Source organism: Fringilla coelebs, assembly GCF_963513975.1.
Source record: "Fringilla coelebs genome assembly, chromosome: 23".
NCBI classification, from domain to species: Eukaryota; Metazoa; Chordata; class Aves; order Passeriformes; family Fringillidae; genus Fringilla; species Fringilla coelebs.
The window spans coordinates 4,991,442-5,005,371 of record NC_140049.1 but is presented as its reverse complement, the minus strand read 5'-3'; the positions used below and the strand labels follow the sequence as shown (position 1 = coordinate 5,005,371).

Below are 13,930 nucleotides of genomic sequence, written 5' to 3'. Positions count from 1 at the left end.
CTTTTCAGGCAGAGGAAGGGATTTAATTTTTGGCATCTTTAGCCTTGTGTTTGGTGATGTTAATTTTTGTGGACTGAAGGGATCCATGGGTCCCTGTAGCTTGGGGAGGTGCCATGCTCTGAGGATCACCTCCTGATTTAACACTTCTTTCATTTGCTCCCAGCAAATCCAATTTGCAGATGACATGCAGGAGTTCACCAAATTCCCAACCAAGACGGGCCGTCGGTCCCTGTCCCGCTCCATCTCCCAGTCTTCCACTGACAGCTACAGCTCTGGTAGGTGCCAGCTCCTTGTCCTCGTGTGTACCTCTCAAAAACCCAGCGTGGGTGCTGCAGTGAATGTGCTCCTCACACCCTGTGGCAGCATTTGTGCTGCTGTTTGTACTTTAATGCTGAGGGAATGATTCCAGGCGTTCCCGAAGCTCAGGCATTGATTGCCAGTTGATAATTGTTACCTCTGGGCTGTTTTAGAGAAAAAGAGTGCAAAATTCCTTCAGGGCATTGGTTTTCCTTAGGAGATTGCAAGTTTGAGCCACGAGTGAAAGCTGGGAGGGGAAACAGAGCAGAGACCTGAAGGGTAGGAGGTTCCTGGATTCATAAGGCCTGGAATAACACTCATTCATTGCTCTTTTGGTTTAGCTGCCTCATACACAGACAGCTCTGATGATGAGGTGTCCCCCCGAGAGAAGCAGCAAACCAACTCCAAGGGCAGCAGCAATTTCTGTGTGAAGAACATCAAACAGGCAGAGTTCGGGCGCCGCGAGATTGAGATCGCTGAGCAGGGTACCGAGTGGAGTGTGGGGCTTCTGGGGCTTGGGGCAGGTTCTGGAGACCAGGAGCTGAGGAGTGGCAATTCCCACTCCTGCTGCAGCCCTGGATGTCCTGTTTCCTCCCCCCAATATCAGTTAGGGAAGAGTGAGAGGTGCCGGCAAATGTTGATGCTGTGTCCCATTCCTTTTCTGGCAGGAGCAGAGCTCTTGCAGGGTTTAATGTTTTGTTGGCTTTGGATGGACAAGGATTTTTTAACACCTTCAGAGATATGAAAGCTGAAAATCCCACCCCTTCCTGTGGGGATGGTAGGAAGCTGAATTACCATTTCCAGTGGGGTGATTGGGTAACTCTCCTTTTAGAAGGGGAAGATAATCCAGACATATCTAGAGTAGCTCTTCTGAGATGTGGCAGCTCTCTTTTCAAGTTCAGGTGCTTCACCTGCTGCCACAGGGCTGTTGACTGTCCTTAGGAGCCTTTCCCAGGCAGTGCCAGACCCCTCCTTGCCTCTCTCCTTGTCCCTTGGTCAAGTGACAAATGACACTGGTCTTTTGGTCCTGTTTTACACAGACCTGCCAGGCCAGGGATGAGGAGTTTTCTCCCTGCCTGTGTAACAGCTTCAGCAGAAATTTTGGGGTGGAGGTATCCTGGGAGGCCCTGAAAGGAGGGGAGCTGTGGCAGAGAGGGGACCCTGCAGACTGAACCAGTATTAAGACCTCTCTTCCTTTTGCAGACATGTCTGCTCTGATTTCGCTCAGGAAACGAGCCCAGGGGGAGAAACCTTTGGCTGGAGCTAAAATTGTGGGCTGTACCCACATCACAGCACAGACTGCGGTGAGTGGCTGTGGGGGGCTTATTTGGGGGGCCTGGGCTGGGACATCAGCTTTTCCATGGGGAAGAAAGTTCTTTATCTCTTTGAATGGGAAAAGCTGCGTTGAGTCTGGAAAGGTTTTGGAAGGGTTGTGTTGGTGGCATTTCCCCAGGGTATCATTTGGTTCCTGTGCCCATCACTGATGCCCAAGGCCAGGGTCAGGGGCACCCTGGGAGTCTGCTCTTGTGCCAGGGTCATCCCCTGACCTCTGGGGCACCCTGACCCCTGGGACAGCCCTGACGTCTGGGACACTCCTGATTCCCGGGGCACTGCAGGCACCTGGGGCACCTCTGACCCCCAGTACTGCCCTGATCCCTGGGGCACCCCTGACCTCCAGGGCACTCCTAATGCCCAGGTTATCCCTGATCCCTGGGGCCCCCTGATCCCTGGGGCACCCCTGATCCCTGGAGCACTGCAGGCACCTGGGGCGCTTCTGAACCCCAGTACTGCCCTGACCCCTGGGGCACCCCTGACCCGTGGGACATCCCTGATCCCTGGGTTATCCCTGGCCCTTGGGGCACCTCTGGCCCTTGGGGCACCCCTGTCCCCCAGGACATCCCTGTCCCCCAGGGCACCCATGATCCCTGGGGCATCCCTGATCCCCGGGGCACCCCTGTCCCCTGGGATGCCCCTGACTCCTGGCCCTCCAGACAGTTCTGACCCCCGGGTTATCCCTGACCCCTGGGACGCTGATCCCTGGAACACCCCTGTCCCCCGGGGCTCCCCTGACCCCGGGGTTATCCCTGAACCCTGGAGCAGCCCTGTCCCCCGGGGCTCCCCTGCCCGCCGGGTTATCCCTGCCCCCTGGGACGCTGATCCCTGGAGCAGCCCTGTCCCCGGGGCTCCCCTGACCCCTGGGTTATCCCTGGGACACTGATCCCTGGAGCAGCCCTGTCCCCGGGGCTCCCCTGACCCGGCCCACCCGCTGTCCCGCAGGTGCTGATCGAGACGCTGTGTGCCCTGGGGGCGCAGTGCCGCTGGTCTGCCTGCAACATCTACTCCACCCAGAACGAGGTGGCCGCGGCCTTGGCAGAGGCTGGTGAGTGCAGCTGGGCCAGAGCCCTCACAGCCCCTCCTGCCTCCCTGGCCTCCCCTGGGGGGAACCTTCCAGGGAGCTTCATATGGCATTTGTATATATTCTCTTTTACATTTATATGTGTTTTATTCTATATTTAAGACAATTTTATATTTACTAGAATATATAACAATATAAAAATTTATATTAAAATCATAAAATTCTAATTTATATTTAGAAATATTTTATACTAGGTATATATAAATAAATATTTAAATAATATGTATAATAAATAAATATATATACATTGACATAAAATATACAATATAATATGAACACATGTATAGATACTTATAAAAGGCTTATAGATATATTTTATATAGAATATAAATAAAATAGGAATAAAATAGAAACAAAATAAATAGGAATATAAAATTATAAAAACAAAATTTATTTTAATTTTATATTTAACCATATTTTAATTCTATTTTATTTAGTTTTATACTGTTTAGAATTCAACAGTTAATAGTAGTATTACTACATTAATTAGTACTAATAGTAGTATTACTACAATAATAACTACTGCAAGTTATTATTAGTTAGTAGTATTGTTTTCTTATTATTTCTTTATTATTATTTCTTTGGTTTTCTGGTTGTTTTTTTTTTTTTTTTTAAATTTTGTATTTCTGTTTTAGGGAATTAATCTTTTTGGGGAATATCTTCTAGGGAGGGATGGGCAGGTCTGATCCTGCTGTGGGCAGTGGTGTGATCTCTGCATGCCCCCTGGCTCTTGTGTCTGTGTGTTTCTGGAGCTGGCCCAGCAGGAGAGGGCTCTGCCAAGCCCAGCAAACTCCAGGGATGCTCCTGTTCTTGCAGGTGTTGCTGTGTTTGCCTGGAAAGGGGAGTCAGAGGATGATTTCTGGTGGTGCATTGACCGCTGCGTTAACGTAGATGGCTGGCAGGCCAACATGGTAAGGAGTCTTCTCCAGCCCTTCCTCTTCCTCCCTTCTGCCCTGGGGCTGTTCCTGGGAGCCTGCCAACCTCGAATTTGACCCCCATTAATGGGGGGCTCTTGGAGAGCAGCTGGGAACAGCCATGGGAATGTCAGGAGCTGCAGAGATGATGTCCTGAGTTGGCACATCCCAATGGCAAGGGAACAGCTCCTGGTGGAGCTGCCACGAGCCAAGAAATGGGACCTGTTTGCCCCTGCAGGAGCTGCCCCAGCCACTTCTCTCTCAGCACAGGTGCCATCTGCCCTCTCCCTCCCACAACTGGGCTCATAGTGGGGACCTTTCCCTTGCCAAAGCCAATGTCCCCCCTTGGTGCATGGTCTGTGGTCACCAGTGATGTGTGTGGGCCATGACACCTCCCACAGCCTATCCTGTCCTGTTTGCTTTCTGGGCATCAATGTGGTGTCCTGAGCTCAGCCTAGTCAGTTAGTGCTGCCTGTGGTCGCCTTTGCAGGCTGCAGAACAATAGCAGAGGCAGGAAATCCTGTTAGGATCCAGCAGCTCCACACAGGGTTAAGGAATCCCAGTGTTTTAGAGGAGACCCTGAGTTGCAGGCACCTAGGGAACCTGGGAGTCCTGGCCCCCAGGCCTCTGCCCAAACAGCCCCTCCAGCAGTGCCTGAAGATGCTTTTCCAAATAATTTTCCCCATCCCGTCCTCAGCCAGTGCATTTCCCAGTGGAAGGCCTGACTGCTCCCTGTTCTTGTCTGTTCTAGATCCTGGATGATGGTGGGGACCTGACCCATTGGGTTTATAAGAAATACCCCAGCGTGTTCAAGAAGATCCGAGGGATTGTGGAGGAGAGCGTGACAGGCGTGCACAGGTGGGAGCTGTGGGAAGGCAGACCCAGAGATCTCAGGGAGTTGCTGCTGTCTGCTCTGACCTGCCTCTGCCCTCTCCCAGGCTGTACCAGCTCTCCAAGGCTGGGAAGCTCTGTGTCCCAGCCATGAACGTGAATGACTCAGTCACCAAGCAGAAGTTTGATAACCTGTATTGCTGCCGGGAATCCATCCTGGATGGGTGAGTCCAGCTCATTTCCCCACTGAGACTTCCACATGGGTGGGTTTGGCTCCAGCTGCTTCTTAAGCAGAGATCAGGCTCTGCTGCTTTGACCTGGTTTTGGGCTTGACTGATCCCAACACAGGTCTCTCTCTGTCCCCCAGCCTGAAGAGGACCACGGATGTGATGTTTGGAGGGAAGCAAGTGGTGGTTTGTGGTTATGGGGAGGTGAGTTCTGTGAGCTGTGCTGGCCTCCCCCAAGCTCAGCATCCTGCAATTCCCTGTGCAAAGGCCACTTGCCCTTGCTATAAGGAGTAGATCCAGCTTGGTGAGCGATAACTAGGGAAATCTTGCTGGGAGGATGGAGATCAGGGATCAGATTTCCCAGTTTGCTGCAGATGAACTGGGCTGCACAGCCGACAGTTGCTGGGAACACTGGCCTGAATTATAACTATCCACGGGTACTCCCATCTGCTGTCCCTGGCCCAGGTTCAGCATCCAGCCTGGCTGTCACTGAGCAGGGCAGGCAGCTTCTCCCTGGGAATAATACTCTGGCAGAGGGAAATTGTATAATGAACTTGTAACTGATTCTACCCTGGAAGAGCTGGAGCTGGGAGCTGCCACCTTCCCTCCATCTGTGCATGTCTGTGTGGGTGTTTATCTTCCACCACTCTGCAGGGACTGGCAGGAGCTGCAAAGGCTCTTCCCAGCAGGAATTTGCTCCCTAATTCATTTAGGCACCAGTGGAGCCCAGCTTTGCTCTACCAAGAGACAGTCCTGGCTCTCACTGAGTGCTCTGGGCAGGTGCCTGATTCTCCAGGCAGGAGTTGTGCTGGGTGTTGTCTCCAGGGTCTGTCCTAAACTTTACTGGACTTCCTCACAACAGGAGAGTCAGAGAATCCCAGACTTCAACCCATATTTGGGTTGGAAGGGAACTTCAAGCTCATCCAGTTCCACCCCCCTGCTATGGACAGGGACACCTTCTGCTAGACCAGGTTGCTCCAAGCCCCACCCAACCTTGACACTTCCAAGGATGGGTAGCCACAGCTTTTCTGGAACGTTCCATCCACTGCCTCACCACTGTCACAGGGAAGAATTCCTTCCCACTATCCCATCTAACTCTGCCCTCTGGCAGTGGGAAGCCATTCCTCCTTGCCCTGTCACTCTGTCCCTTGTCCAAAGTCCCTCTTCAGCTCTCCAGAAGCCCCTTTAGGCACTGAAAGGGGCTCTAAGGTCTTGCTGTAGCCTGCTGTCCTCCAGGCTGAGCACCCTTAGCTCCCCCAGCCTGTTCACCCTGAATGGTTTCCCCTCTGGATGTGAATTGAGTCCCAGCTGTGTTCAGCAGACCCGAGGTTGGAGCTGGGTGATAAGTGAGGGTTGCTCTGGAAATGTTTTTGGTCCAGCACCTTGCTGGTCACAAAACAGGTGTGAGTAGAATCTGTGCAGCAGAACCAGGTGTTGGTGTGGGTTGGTGATGTGAAGAGCTGGACTTTGTTTTAATTTTCCACTGAGGAGAGGGAGCAAGTCCACGATGCTGTTGCAGGAGCCCTGTGCTCCCTATGCTGATGTGGGCAGCATGGGATGGAGGATCTGCCCCCTGAGGAATGCAGAGCAGCTCTGAAATCCTGTAGCTTAGAGGCAAGGGGGCAGTGTTTGCTCCTCTAGGCTGTCTTTAATTCCTGCTTGGAGAAAGGCTCCTGCAATGCTGTGGCTGCACAGACTGTGAGAGTGTTGGGTTGGGAAGGCTCCTGTCATGGATATTTCCAGCTTGCCAGCCACAGTTTCTCTGGACAACCTGTGCCAGGGCCTCACCACTCCCACAGGGGAGAATTCCTTCCCAATATCCTGTCTAATCCTGCCCTCTGGCAGTGGGAGGCTGGTGGCCTTGGAGGGGGAGCTAGGCCTGTGGCAGTTGTGCCACTCACCAGGTACATCCTGAGCTGCTCCTGGCATTGGGCAAGTAGCTGGGATGAGGATCTTCCAGCCTGGGATGGGCTTGGGCTGTTTGGGGCAGGGACTGTGGCACTGGTGGGTCTGTGTCCTGCCTCACTGATCCTTCTGCCTTGGCAGGTTGGCAAGGGATGCTGTGCTGCCCTGAAAGCCCTGGGAGCCATCGTGTATGTCACTGAGATCGACCCCATCTGCGCTCTCCAAGCCTGGTAAGGTTCTCCCATCTGCTTGGGAGTGTCTTTCTCTTTCTCTGCTCTTCCAAACCCTGCCAGAGGCTGGAGTGAAGTCAGGGGGATCTGTGGCTCATTTTGGAGAACATGCACCTTGTTGGGCTGTGATAGGAAAGGGCTCGGGCAGCTTTCAGGGAGGGCATACTGGGCAGAAGGTGTTCTCTGCCTGGTTTGGGGAGGCTGCTCAGGCCTCTGTGCCACACATTCCTGGCTCATCCAACATTTCCAAGAGTGTGCTGGACATCCCAACTGCTGCACAGCTCTCCCTTGTGGCACTGGTGTCCCTGGAGGGGTAGAGGAGAGCCTGGGCTGCTGCCAGAGCAGTTTGGAGCTGCTGAGATCCCTCATGGCCTGGGGCAGAGAAGGAACAAGCTTCTCATGATGGTGCCTATTCCCCTTTTTTTGCCAGCATGGATGGATTTCGAGTGGTGAAGCTGAGTGAAGTAATCCGTCAGGTGGATGTCGTCATCACCTGCACAGGTAGGGATAGACAAGGCTGGAGCATCATTCCCAAGTGGGGTCTCAAGGGAGCTGGGAATGGAGGACATTCCACTGCTGTGTGCTCCTAATTTTCCACAACAGCTGAGCTCTGCCTGGAGCTTTTCACCCTGATTTGCTATATGACCACAGTCCTGGCCCAGAGCAGAGGGACATCTTGGCCACATGTTCTCAGGGTATTTTGAGATCTCCTAGAGCCTGGCTAATTCATGGGAGCAAAGATCAAAGATTTGGGCACTGCCCAGGCTCCCCAGGGAATGGTCACGGTCCCAGTCCTGCCACAGCTTAAGGGGTGTTTGGGCAATGCTCTCAGGCACGGGGTGGGATTGTTGGGTCCTATGCAGGGTCCAGGAGTTGGACTTGATGACCCTTGTGGATCCCTTCCAGCTCAGGATACTCCATGACAGCACTTGTCCCACATGTTCTTTGCTGTCACAGCCACAAGGGTTCAGTCTCAGGGAGGCTCCTCTGGTGTTGCCCCAAGCTGAGCTTCTCTGACTCGAGTTCAGGGAAGGAGAAACCAGAGGGCTGGGTTCCCACTGCTGTGGGATCAGCTGTGCCCTCTGTGCCTGCAGGGAACAAGAACGTGGTGACCAGGGAGCACCTGGACCGAATGAAGAACAGCTGCATCGTGTGCAACATGGGCCACTCCAACACTGAGATTGACGTGGTGAGTGCTGGCACCCCTGGCTGTGCCCTCCTGCCTGCTGGCACCCCTGGCTGTGCCCGCGCACTGGCACCCCTGGCTGTGCCCGCGCACTGGCACCCCTGGCTGTGCTCGCCTGCTGGCACCCCTGGCTGTGCTCGCCTGCTGGCACCCCTGGCTGTGCCCGCGCACTGGCACCCCTGGCTGTGCCTGCACACTGGCACCCCTGGCTGTGCTCGCCTGCTGGCACCCCTGGCTGTTTCCCCTGCCGGCTCCTGCCCTGACCCCAGCCTGTGCCTCTCCCCTGCCTGTACCCACCTGCTGGCACCCCTGGCTGGGTCCCTCCGCCTGCTCCTGCCCTGACCTAGCCTGTGCCTGCCTGCTGGCACCCCTGGCTGGGTCCCTCTACCTGCTCCTGCCCTGACCCAGCCTGTGCCTCTCCCCTGGCTGTACCCACCTGCTGGCACCCCTGGCTGTGTCCCTCCTCTGGCTCCTGCCCTGACCCAGCCTGTGCCTCTCCCCTGGCTGTGCCCCTGCTGGCACCCCTGGCTGTGTCCCTCCTCCGGCTCCTGCCCTGACCCAGCCTGTGCCTCTCGTGTTGCAGACCAGCCTGCGGATGCCGGAGCTGACCTGGGAGCGGGTGCGCTCCCAAGTGGATCACGTCATCTGGCCCGACGGGAAGCGGGTGGTGCTGCTGGCCGAGGTGTGTTCAGAGCTGGGCCGTGATGCTTTGGGCCTCCATCAGGAAATCACAGATGTAGCCAGGTGGAAAAGTGCTGAGAGAAGCTTCAGAGCTCAAGAAAGGGTTTTTTTATTTATTTAATTTTTTTTTTTTTTCTTTTCTTGAGGGCGGGTGTGTCATATCCCACATGCAGCCACAGAGCTGCCATGTGACTCTGTTCTTCCAAGCTGGGATTCATCCCACTCAGGCAAACCCCATCTGTGCAGGGTTTCCCAGGTGCTGGGTGGCTCCTCTTCCCACAGGAGCTGTTCTGGCAGGAGGAGGGACTGGCTTTTCTAGAGACCACAACATTCCCCTGCCTTGAAATGAAGGGTTAAGGTGGAAACTGGAGCAGATTTGAAATGGTTCCCTGCGCCCCTGTGCTCTGGTTCCTTGTGCAGGGAGGGGATGGATGTGAATCCCATCTGGGAGCTCAGTTTGGTTTGGATTTGGGAGCATGTCCAGCTCTGTGCTGACTCCTGCTTTCTCCCAGGGCCGTCTGCTCAACCTCAGCTGCTCCACGGTTCCCACCTTCGTCCTCTCCATCACAGCCACCACACAGGTCCGTACATGGGTGGGGCCCTGCACAAGCCTAGGGGTGGGGATGGTTTGGAAGGAGCTGGGAACATGCTGGGATTGGTCCTTGAGGTGGCACCACTGCCAGAAATACCATTTTTTCTGGGCTGGAGTTATTGCTGGCACAGACCCAGTGTTTTGGGTACAGCGAGTTTTGGGAGAGCTTTTAAATGAGTGGTTTCATGGCACAGATCCTGCTGGGCTGGAATACAGGTTTAAGCTTCTCCCAGACAGGTTTGAGCCCTCCTAGCACAGGTTTGAGACCCCCTAGCATGGGTTTAACCTTCCCCAGCACAGGTTTAAGCCCCTCTAGCACTGATTTAAGCTCCCCCAGCATGTGTTTTTGCCCACCTAGCACAGGTTTGAGCTTACCTCAAAGCAAGGCTTTGTTTGGGCTGGGAACATGGAGGGGCCTGGTGACACTGGGAACACTGAGGGATTAATGGGACTGGGAACACTGAGGGGATTGATGGGACTGGGAACATGGAGGGTCTGGTGGCACTGGCACTCATGGGGAAGGACAGCCAGGCTGACAGTGGGGAATTCCCTTATCCTCACTCCTGTCAGCCCAAGGGGACAGGGAACAGGCCTGTGTTTTGGACTTGGTTCCCAACAATGGAAGCCATCTCTCAGATGTAGTTTCATCTGTCTTGGTTTTTGGATGCTGCCAGTTCCTGAGGAGCAGCCCCTCCTTTTCCATGTGCTGCAGCAGCTGGGCAGTTTAAGACGAGAAGAGCTGCTAACCCTAAAGCATCCTCATGTTTTTCCCTGGGGTGTTGAGCCCAGATGCTGCAAACAGGCTGGGTGGCATCTCATCCCTGCTCTCTGATCCTTCCAGTGGGATTATGGAGACCCAGACAGGGATGTACCCAGGGTGGGAGCCTTTCCCTCAAGGCATGTGGGGAATGATTGCACTGTCCCTCAAGCTCCCAGATCCTTCTCTGCCTTTGTGAGGTTTGTGTTGCCCAAGCTGGTGGCCATTCCTGACTGTTCCCTGCTTATCCCTGTGCTCTCCACAGGCTCTGGCTCTGATTGAGCTCTACAATGCTCCCGAGGGCCGGTACAAGCAGGATGTTTACCTGCTGCCAAAGAAGATGGGTGAGTGAAGGAGCTGACTTTCCCTGGGGAATCCATGTGCCAGCAGTGTCAGAAGAGCTCAAACCTGGGCTGGGAAACACTTCCAGAGGGACAGTGAGTTCAGGAAAGCCAGAGGCAGTGACCTTAAAGTCCGTGGGGGTTATTTGCTTTACCTTTGTTAGTGTTCTGCAGCGTGGGAGGCATCCCACATCCTGCAGCCTCCTTTCTCTGGGATTTTCCATGCCCTCCTTGTGCCTTTAGGGGCACATCCAGCCCAGCCTTGGGCTCAGCCCTGCTTTGGGTGATGGTGAATCTGGGGTGCTGCCCAGCCAGACCTTCCAGTCACCAGCTGCCCTTGTTGTGGTGGGGTGTGGACCCCCTGATCCCGTGTTCCCTGTCCCATTCCCAGATGAGTATGTGGCCAGTTTGCACCTGCCATCGTTCGACGCCCACCTGACGGAGCTGACGGACGATCAGGCCAAATACCTGGGACTCAACAAAAATGGGCCTTTCAAACCCAACTACTACAGGTGAGAGCTGCTGGGGCAGGGGCTCCCTGCTCCCGTTGGTTTGGAGTTCTGCCTCCAGCTCTGGGGTCTCCAACAGCAGAAGCATGTGGAGCTACTGGAGTGTGTCCAGAGGAGGCCACAGAGATGCTTTGAGGGCTGGAGCCCCTCTGGGAGAGCTGGAAGGCTCCCAAGAGAGCTTAGGGACCCTTCCAGTGCCTGAAGAAGGCAGGGTTGGATGGGATATTGGGAAGGGATTCGTGGCTGTGAGGGTGGGCAGGCCCTGGCACAGGGTGTCCAGAGCAGCTGTGGCTGCCCCTGCATCCCTGGAAGTGTCCAAGGCCAGGCTGGACAGGGCTTGGAGTAACCTGGACTAGTGGAAGGTGTCTCTGCCTGTGGAATGAGATGAGCTTTAAAGTCCCTGCCAGCCCAAAGCAGTCTGGAATCCCATGCCTGGGGGATCCCCTTGCCCTGGCACAGCAGCACCTCCCATGTCCCTCACTGTCCCTTCCTTCTCTCCTAGATACTGACGGGACTATTGCCATGAAGGACCAGACCACACAAGGCAACATTTGAGAGATTATTTTTAAAAATAATTTTTATTTTTGTTTACCTTTTTTTTTTTTTTTTTTGTTAACCACCACCGCCACCAGAACCTGTTTTTACATTTTATCTGTGATTTTAAGGTCAGGTTTTCTTTTCTCCCCCTTTTCCATGATCGCATCCCTGTCTGATCTTACCAGACAACCTGGGATTTGCTTCTTGCTTTCATGTGGCTGAAGCTGCTGATTCCCAGCCCTGGCTCCAGGAGGGGCTTTCCCTTTCCTGCTGGGCCAAGGGCACTTCATTCCTGCAGCAATGGTTTATTTTGGCTTTTATTTTGTATTTTTTCCCACCTTTCCAGCCCACGTCGGTCTCAGCCGGGCTCCCTGTGGATCCGGAGATGCTCTTCTACTTTATCTTCTATTTCTTTGTGTGGATTATCTGCAACTTCTAAATTGCCTTAAAGAGCCCAGTTTTAGCTGCTAGATCCCTGCTCCGGGTGCTTCCTGGGAGCAGAGTGGCCTGCAGGACACCTGGCAAAGGGGGTGACTGTGCCCAAGCCCAGCCCAGGTCCCTGCTCTGAGGTGGCCCAGGTTTGGTGGCCACTGGCCTGGGTTTGGTGGCCACCTGGGTCCAGGGGAGTTCAGTGTTTCAGGGTGCTAATCTGAATCTGGATGGGGGTCGCTTTCCCAGCATTATCCTCATCTCTCCTAGGTTTCATGTTTTTTTTTTTTTTTTTTTTTAGCCAAACTGCACCTTAATTGAGTTTTAAACATTTTTTTCCGTTTGTTTATTTGTTTTTTTTTTCTTCCTCTCTTCCTTTTTGATCCTTACAGAGATGTTTTAGAGGGCAGGGATTGTTATTAGATGTTTTAAAAAGGAAGCACTGGGGACGTGGCCACCATCCCATCTCCCACTGGGAAGTGCTGAGTGGTGTTGAGGGTGTCTGGGGTGGGTTTTGGGGCTGTTTCACTTTTTTTTTGAGCTGGATGCAGAGATGAGCCTTCCCCATACCCCAGCCCGGCCCCTCTGCTCCCTGTCACTGTTATCCTCACCCTCTCCTGGTGTATCCTGGATGCTCCCATCACCTCCTCCATGCCCTCCCTGCCGACATTTCCCTTTCCCAGCTTGTGCTGGGGTGTGGGCTGCTCCTTCCAACCCACTGAGGCTCCTCTGGCTCCCATTCCTTTCCCCACCCAGGGGAGGGAAGGAGCTGCTGGCACCTCGTGGATGGTGGAGCTGCTCCTTCCTCGCTTTGCAGGGATCCAACTGGACAGGTCCTTCCCCGTGAATTTGCAGGTTTTGGGGTGTGCTGAGCTCCTCGGGGTGCCAGGGGATGGGAGAGGTGCTGAGATCATCCTCCTCCACGTCCTCTGACTGTTCCTCTCTCCTGCCCTGCCTGGTCTCCTCCTGGATAGATTTTGGGGATCACCTGCCTCGCTCTCCCACAGATCCCAGGGATCACCTGGGTCCCTTCCACCATCCCCCAGACCTCCCTGGGGACAGCTTAGCGAGCTGGGATGGGCGTTGGTGGGAAGGATGGGGAGCATCCCCCCTTCCCCGTGAGCCCCCCACGCCCGGGGGTCCCCGTTCCCACCCGTCCCGGGTGGAATCTCGGCCAAGGGCTCTGTGTCTGTATAAGCCATGCTGGGGGAGCCCGGGGGCGACGGCGGCGGCAGCGGCGGGCCGGGAGCGAGAGGTTTATTTTGTATAGGAATGATTTTTAATGAATGCAATATTAATCCTTGCAGATGAGCAATAAATCATTAAAGTCTAATTAAACTATTAGGAAAAATGAAGTGCTTTTGGTTGTGGATGGTTTGTTTGGTCCCTTAGAGGCGACTTTGAGTTGTTTCTGAGCCCAAGGGCAGGGCTGGAATCTCCCTTTGCCATCTCGGGGTTGGGATTAGGTCCTGCCAGAATTTTCTGAGCGTTGCCACAACTCTGGATTTTGGGATCTCACCCTCTCTAAAGCCCAACGGCGCACCTTAGTTTGCGGTTTAAACCCTGTCAGGTTCCTTTGTCGGGGTCTGACTCCCCTCTGAGCCCATCAGGTCACCCCCGTTTGGGATCCGAGCCCCCCATCCCGTCACTGGAGCGTTCCTTTGTTCCAGGCCCCTCAGTTTGGGATCTGAGCCCCCATCCCGTCACTGGAGCGTTCCTTTGTTCCAGGCCCCTCAGTTTGGGATCTGAGCCTCCCATCCCCTCACTGGAGCATTCCTTTATTCCAGGCCCCTCAGTTTGGGATCTGAGCCCCCCATCCCGTCACTGGAGCGTTCCTTTGTTCCAGGCCCCTCAGTTTGGGATCCGAGCCCCCCATCCCGTCACTGGAGCGTTCCTTTGTTCCAGGCCCCTCAGTTTGGGACCTGCCTGTTCCTGCCCCTCCCACCATGGCGGCCTCCAGCGCCCGGCCCCGCCCCGGGGCGAGGCGGAAGTGCCACACCCAGCATGGCCGCGCCCGGGGCCGCGCCGCACCCATGATGGCCGCGCGGGGGCGGAGCCCGCCGCCCGGCCGTGTGTCG

The 13,930-nt window shown here is 54.7% G+C and overlaps 1 protein-coding gene across 2 annotated transcripts in view; it reads left to right on the top strand.

The window, feature by feature from the left end:
• Positions 1-13,184, top strand: part of AHCYL1 (adenosylhomocysteinase like 1) — a gene marked incomplete at its 3' end in the record, with an annotated part of 28,332 nt that extends 15,148 nt beyond the window's left edge. Inside the window, exons 2-17 of one of the 2 annotated variants that reach the window (XM_084220531.1) lie at positions 164-275; positions 639-782; positions 1,501-1,601; positions 2,575-2,677; positions 3,530-3,624; positions 4,379-4,485; positions 4,566-4,682; positions 4,826-4,889; positions 6,732-6,820; positions 7,251-7,321; positions 7,915-8,009; positions 8,590-8,688; positions 9,200-9,268; positions 10,302-10,380; positions 10,769-10,889; positions 11,389-13,184. In XM_084220531.1, coding sequence (XP_084076657.1) covers positions 164-275; positions 639-782; positions 1,501-1,601; positions 2,575-2,677; positions 3,530-3,624; positions 4,379-4,485; positions 4,566-4,682; positions 4,826-4,889; positions 6,732-6,820; positions 7,251-7,321; positions 7,915-8,009; positions 8,590-8,688; positions 9,200-9,268; positions 10,302-10,380; positions 10,769-10,889; positions 11,389-11,395 — 1,473 coding nt within the window. Of the gene's footprint in view, positions 1-163; positions 276-638; positions 783-1,500; positions 1,602-2,574; positions 2,678-3,529; positions 3,625-4,378; positions 4,486-4,565; positions 4,683-4,825; positions 4,890-6,731; positions 6,821-7,250; positions 7,322-7,914; positions 8,010-8,589; positions 8,689-9,199; positions 9,269-10,301; positions 10,381-10,768; positions 10,894-11,388 lie in introns of those variants that run through there. The other variant, XM_084220532.1, reaches the window with a different exon arrangement.
• Between the last annotated feature and the right edge of the window lie 746 nt (positions 13,185-13,930).